General features: G+C 51.4%; 1 protein-coding gene across 1 annotated transcript; it reads right to left on the bottom strand.

Moving 5' to 3' along the window:
* Positions 1-4600: 4600 nt before the first annotated feature.
* LOC136992953 (olfactory receptor 14A16-like) lies at positions 4601-6098 on the bottom strand (the record flags this gene model as incomplete). Its single annotated transcript, XM_067302972.1, has 2 exons — positions 4601-4690; positions 5355-6098. Coding segments are annotated over 2 exons (834 nt in total), but the record flags the coding sequence as incomplete, so codon positions are not given.
* Positions 6099-7204: the final 1106 nt, after the last annotated feature.

The following is a 7204-nucleotide window of genomic DNA, read 5'->3' as shown; positions in this document are numbered from 1 at the left end:
TCTTTCAGAAGTCTCCTTGTCTCTTTAGCCACTTCCTTTGTTGTGTTTCTTGTCTATCCTTTCCTATCTATCTGTGGAAAACATTTCAAGGAAGGTTATGCCTTGTGGGCAGTGGACCTCACTGGAGGCAGTGTGGACTTACCATAATGTTGAGGAGTGCTTTTTTGTATCTTTTATTAAACTGTTCCAAATTATAATTTCTTTGTTTGCTCTTAAGACAAACCCTTCTGTGTCTGTCTGCAGCTAGTTTTTGAAGGAAAGCAGGTGGGAATTGGTGCACATGAGCTGTAACATTCAGCTACAGCCTTGAGTGGCAAAAGGTTCGATTTTCACCAGAGTGATGTGAAGTGCCCAGTGGCTGATGAGGGCAATGGCAGGGCTGGGGAGCTGGGGAGGAAGGTTTTCCATACAGGTCTCCTATCAAAAACACTGCTTTGCCTACATGTCCTGACTTCGTTAGGAGACACTGTGGCTCAGTATGAATTGGAGATTGAGGGTATGACTTATACTGAAAGCTGAAGAATCAAGAAAGCTTAAGAAGCAGACATCTTTCATTTCTACGTGCTCATTGAAATCTTCCTAATTTCAATACATTCCTGCAAACTTTCCAATTAACCACACAAGAATCGACAAACTGAAGAAAGTTATGGAAAGAGGTCTTAGGGATTTTTGTATTTTAATGGCCCCTCAGGTGTATTTGGTGCTGAGCCCATGAACGTCAGATACTGAGAGGATGCCAAAGCAACTTTTCAAGAAATTAAAAGTCAGAAGAAAATCCCAAGTTTCTTGGAAAAATAATGGGTCCCACTGAGGGCCATTACCAACAAAAGCTCCCCAAGGGCTGATTAGAGCAGAAAGTTGGAGGCCCTGATTGCAGGTAGGCAAAGGCAATGTGAGGGTGGCTGTGATGCCAAGTCAAACTTGATGTGTGTTATGAAGCAGAGCAACCAGGCACTGACAGCCATCAACTGGGTAGGGTGATGCCTTCCATCCCGCATTGCTCAGGGCCCTCCCTGTGGGCAGTGTGCGGGTGGGGTGCACAACACCAACTGCAGGAGCATGATACGGCACCTCCTGGGCACCCAAGGGACAAGGAGGCAGCAAGGCCACAGTGCTTTAAGGAATGTTGTCTTCTCATGGGCCTCGGTGTCAGAGACACCAGCCATAGCCAAAAGGACAAAGACCTAGCTGTGCTGGGAGCCTTCAGCCTTGGCAGTGCCCTCGGCCATCTCCACCACAGGCTGTCCTATGCTTTCCCATGCCTGTGCCTCTTTCCCTGCAGACTGTACACACCCAAGCTGCTTCCCCACCTTGCTCTCACCCCGCGATCTCCCTACCTCTCCTGATGTCTTCCTGTCCTCGCTTGCTTTTCCTTGAAACACAAAGCCAGGGGCTGATCACAGACTCCCTCTGGGTGACCTGTTGCACCTCAGCACTACCCTACGAGTGACATTCTTTGGACCTGAAGTCCAGTCTGAACCTCTCAAGATGAAGTTTGTGGATCTTTCTCCTTCTCATGCTGTTTCCCACTGCCAAGAAAAGCTCCATCATCTCTGAAACCACCCTTCAAGCAGTCACAGGCTCCTACTCTACTGCCCTTTCCTCCACTTCAGCAGGCTAAAGAAACCCAAGTCCCTCAGCCTCTCCTCATGGATGGGATTATTCCCACCTAGGCAGAGGACTCGACTCTTCACTTGTAAATCTTCATGAGGTATCTGTTGTCCGAATCACCCAAGTTTCTCAAGTTCCTTCAGGAGTGAAGCTCCTCTGTGTGAAAACAAAACAAAACAAAACAGAACAACAACAACAACAACAACAAACAGTGCCACTGAGATAAGGGTGAGCAGGGGTGGGGTGGGCTGTATGGGACGGGATCAGAATGGTGAGACAGACTTAGGAGGGGTGGAAGAAAAAAAAAAAGGAAATTCAAAGTGAAGCCAAGGAGTGATCATGTCTGTCTTGGGGATTCCTGCCAAGAAGCCCTGCATCTGAATAATTCTGACTGGAGGAGGACAAGAAAGCTGGCCTGCTTCCACTGTCACAGGGCACCTGCGTGCTTTCCCTGACATCCACAAAAGAAGATCGAGAGTGGGAAGACTCATGGACACCTTCAGGGTGGAAGGGAACTCAGAGGGTCTCTGGCCCAACGTCCTTGCTCCCAGCGGGGTCATCTCTGGGGTCACAGCAGGTTGCTCTGGGCTTCCTCCAGTCTGGTGTTGGCAGCCTCCAAGGGAGGAGACCGCACAGCACTGTCTGGGCAACAAGTTCCAGTGCTTTCTCACAAAGCAAGTGCTCCAGCTACCTGACTGTTGTGAGGGCCCTCGGCCAAACTCACTCCCAGTTATCAACCTTTTCTTGTTCTGGGAACCCAAACCTGGATGCAGGGTTCTACATGTGCTCTAATGAATACTGACTAGAAGGCAATCACCATTTCCCTCGACCTCCTGCCTGTGCTCCTGCTCATACAGCCCATGATGCTTCTGGCCTTCTTTGCTGCCAAGGAATGCTGCTGGCTCATGTTTTGCCTCCTGTCCCCCAGCACCCTCACGTCCTTTTCCACAGAGCTGCTCCCCAGGCCCTCAGGCCCCAGCCTGTAACACTGTGGGGTGTTGGGTTATTGCAGGTGCAAGCCCTGTCATTTGTCCTTATTGAATTCCATGAGCTTCCTGACTGAAGTCCCCACACCCCCACCTCCATTTAGGGGTCATCTACAAGCATGATGAGTGTTGCCTCCTCCGTGTAACTGATACAGATGATAACCAGGACAAGTTCCTGGAGAGACCCTGTGGCACTCCACTTCTCCCTGGCCTCCAGGAAGAGTACTACCCATTCACCACTGCCCTCTCAGCCTCTGGTCATCCAAGAAGCTTTTTACCCATCCGGTTGTCTACTCTTCTAGACTTGCCCTGGAGACAAGAGAGAAAGTCTGGAGAAAGGAAGACTTTCCCTTTGTAGAGGAGGATTAGGTTATTATGGAAAATTAGGCTCGCTGGCCACCATAACAGCGTCCGACCCTAGGTTCCCACTGAGACAGAAGTTCGAAGTCAGATTGGAGAGAAATAAAATTTAATGATACACGTGTGGTAATTACAGCTTGAGCTGGGTGCCTCCGAAGAGGGACCCCGAACAAAGAAATCCCTGGGCAATTATGCCCTTACAATCTAAATTCCCCACCCCTCAAGTGATAGTTTGGACCAATAGTAATAGTTAGATCTAGGGTCTTCCTCTTCTTCACTGGGCCCCTTCATTGTCTCTAGGCAGGCTGCTGCTTTTCTTATCTTCAAGATTGCTGCTCCTGCTATCCGTGTAACTTCTTTATCTCTCAGGCTTGAAGCGGCTCTGGGGCCCCCTTTTACTTATCTAGGTAAAAGTTCAACATATCTAGGTGAAAGTCCACATCTTGAGACCTAAGGCTTCAGCAAATTTAGCTACTAATGCTAAGCAAGTTATGCTAAGTGTTTAATTCTAGCTTCAGTCCGATATTCTCTAACACCAATGGCACCAGAGCCACAAGCATGCCTGCCTTGCTGCTGGGCACCTTCCAGCCCCAGACAGGAGGTGTGTGGGGAAGAGAGTGGGTTCTGCAACCTGCAGCCCTGGCCACCCAGCAGGTGTGGTGGGACCCTGCTCCTCTAGATGAGACTGGGCTCTCCTGCATTTCCCCAGTGGGAAGCCTGCGTCCCCTCCAGCTGGGAATACAGCCCTGCAGGGAGGGCCAACACGGGAAACACGATCTCTGTTGCGGGGTGTGAAGAGAGAGGGGAGGGCAGAGGGGGGAACCTGCTCATGGCCCGGGTACCAATTACCTCCCTGCAGCCGGTACAGCTCTGCTGATGCCCTGTAACCTGTGGGCCCGGGATGGGTGACTTTGATCTGCTCTGACTCTAAAGATTTCTCAGCCTTTAAGACCCAGGATGCAAAGCACTGGTCTGGGGACACCTCAGCAGTCGAAGGGCCTGAATGCCTGGTATGTTCCTGAGAACGTTTCTGCTCTCTCCCAGCACTGGTTCATTTTTGAGGATGAACTCGCTCACTGTTTCACTCTGAGGACAGGCTTGACCAGGCAGTACAAATGCCAGCAAGGCCTCACCCCACAACAGTGTCCCCTGCCCCTCATTCTGCCTTCCAGCCCCTTCCTCCTAGAGGATTTGGGTTGGGAGGGACCACCAGAGATCTCCAGGACCACGGTCTGCTCTGAGCTGGGCTAACTTGACAGTTAGATCAGGTTGGTAGGTGCTTTCTCCAGAAGAATTTCTTAAGATTTCCTGTCCCCTGCCCCAGTGCTACTCAACTACCATGGTTATCTCTTTATTTTTTCCTTCAACTCATCTGAAATTTCCCTTATTGCATCTTCTCTTTGTTGTCTCTTGCCCTTTCCTCCCCTTGGCCCCCACACAGACCATTCCACCAGGCTGCGACTGAGGACAATAACAGCCTCACCTCCAAGCACAGCCTTGCTCGGATCTCCTGGGACCATGCAGGCAGGCTGTGGTGGCCAGCTCTAAGCAGAGCTATGCACTTCAGGTCCCTAAGTGGTCTCAGAGGAGAGCTAATGGAGACATAATATGACCCAGGGCAGAGCCTGTCGGCCGATGCCATATCAGAGGTGGGGGCAGCAGGCATGAGAAGAGAAGACCTCCAGCAGCTCCTCTCCACACCCTCGCAGGGAGTGATGCACCCAGCAGTGCTCCTGAGAGAGGATGGTGACAAAGGACAGGGGGCACCATGAGCTTCATTGCGGGGAGACCATCTGTGCTGAGTCTGGGAGTCCTGGCAGGTGGTGCCAGTGGCTGTAGCCCTCGAGAAACCCCTGACCCTGCTAGCAGCAGTGAGTCCCCTCCATGACTGGTGGGAGCTTCTGGGGTGTCATGGCTCCCAACTCCCTCCTGTCCCTGTGCTGGCCCAGCCCTGCTGCCCTCCATGTGGCCCCATGGCCCCACTGCACAGACACTGCACAGGACAGGGTGCATTCAGGGGTGGGGAAATGTCTTCCAGGCATGGTCTCCATGACAGCCCTCAGTGACACCAGCTTTGGAGGCAGCACAGCCGTCAAGCACTGCACCTGCAAGAACCTACTTTATTACAGAGATACTGTGAGGGAGTCAGCTCTGACCCAGTGTTGGACACAACTTTATATGGGCACCAGGTGAGACAGAGCAGTCTCAGGAAAGGTGGAATGAATCCAAGCATTTGTGTAGCAACATGGTGACAAATAATAATAACAACAGTAATAAAAGTAATAATACAAATAAAGTGAACAAACAAAGCTCAGTCCTGGTACGGGAGAAAGGGGGGAGTCATTTGTGGAGAGCAATGGCAATGTTACCACTGCTGAAAAATGTCCATGAAATCACTTTTCTCAGGGCATCTTTGAGCTCCTTGTTCCTCATGCTGTAGATGAGGGGGTTCAGAGTTGGAGGCACCACCGCATACAGAACAGTCACCACCAGATCCAGAGCTGGGGAAGAGATGGAAGGGGGCTTCAGGTAGGCAAACAGGCCAGTGGTAACAAACAGGGAGACCACGGCCAGGTGAGGCAGGCACATGGAAAAGGCTTTGTGCCGGCCCTGCTCAGAGGGGATCCTCAGCACAGCAGTGAAGATCTGCACGTAGGACAACACAATGAAAACAAAACACCCAAATGTTAAACAGGCACTAACCACAAGAAACCCAACTTCCCTGAGGTAGGAGTCTGAGCAGGAGAGCTTGAGGATCTGGGGAACTTCACAGAAGAACTGGTCCAGGACATTGCCTTGGCAGAGTGGTATTGAAAATGTGTTAGCAGTGTGCAGGAGAGCATTGAGAAAACCACTGGCCCAGGCAGCTGCTGCCATTCTGACACAAGCTCTGCTGCCCATGAGGGTACCGTAGTGGAGGGGTCTGCAGATGGCAACATAGCGGTCATAGGCCATGACTGTGAGAAGAAAATACTCTCCTCCTAACAAGAAGAAAACGAGGAAGACCTGGGCAGCACATCCTGAGTAGGAAATGACCCTGGTGTCCCTCAGAGAATTGGCCATGGATTTGGGGACAGTGGTGGAGATGGAGCCAAGGTCGAGGAGGGAGAGGTTGAGGAGGAAGAAGTACATGGGGGTGTGGAGGCGGTGGTCGCAGGCTACGGCTGTGATGATGAGGCCGTTGCCCAGGAGGGCAGCCAGGTAGATGTCCAGGAAGAGCGAGAAGTGCAAGAGCTGCAGCTCCCGCGTGTCCGCAAATGCCAGGAGGAGGAACTCGCTGAGGGGGCTGCTGTTGGACATTTTGCTGTCTCCGGGCATGGGGGACTGTCCAAAGGAGAAAAGACATTGAGAAGTTAGTGGAGGCTTTCCAAGCAAAAAAACCCCCAAATGTTGCAGTTCTCATACAAGCCCCCGCTTTGCTTCTCTTAAATGAGAGGACCTTTGTGCAGCTCTCATGCTTGAGCTCCGCTTTGCATTGGCTGAGTGTGCTATGAGGAGCAGGGACCTCTGCCCATGGGCTCCAGAGCAGTCAGTCCTGCTGTAAAGCAGTGGGCACAGGGCAACGGGGGTGACCAGCTCTGACATGCACACTTTCTGTCAGGTGAAAGCCACTCATCGTGTAGAAGGACTCTTCAGCATCCTCACTGTGAATTCTAAAGAATGAGGTTTGAGGAACAGAGTTTCAGGGATTTTTTATTTTCTTTCAGATGTCCTTGTCACTCCTGGGGAGTGTTCCTCAAAGGCAGAAATCCTTGGCATTTCTAATGAGTCATGAGTAAAACGGATTCACTGTCCCTTGTTGCAGAGTGAGCACAGCTAGTCTGTGTATTACTCGCATTCCCAGCTGTCCTGTGCTTGTAAATCTTTGGGCTGGAGGATGATCACACTCATGTGTTGCCCTAGAGAGAAACCAGCCCCTGCTGAGAGCACACAAGTCCAGTTTCAAAGTGCACATCTGCAAACTTCTCACCCTTTCTCAGGGCACCTGAGGGAGCTCTCCACACTCCCCTTCTAGCCAAGGACACAGGGCTCTTTTCAGATGCCCACATACAGCCTCCCACCACCATCTCCATACTCTCAGCATCTCTGCACCTTCCTCATGGGGCTCTCAGATATCACAGAGATGCTATGAGACAGCAGTGCCTTTCTAGAGGGCAGCACGCAGTCTTCCAGGACACTATTAGGAAACGGTCAAAGGACTCTTAGGACTGGAGATGGGCTCTCCTAAGGCAGAGTCAGCTCAGATC

This window comes from Apteryx mantelli, chromosome 11 (assembly GCF_036417845.1).
Source record: "Apteryx mantelli isolate bAptMan1 chromosome 11, bAptMan1.hap1, whole genome shotgun sequence".
NCBI classification, from domain to species: Eukaryota; Metazoa; Chordata; class Aves; order Apterygiformes; family Apterygidae; genus Apteryx; species Apteryx mantelli.
The sequence above is the reverse complement of the archived record's forward strand: the minus strand, read 5'-3'. Positions and strand labels throughout refer to the sequence as shown.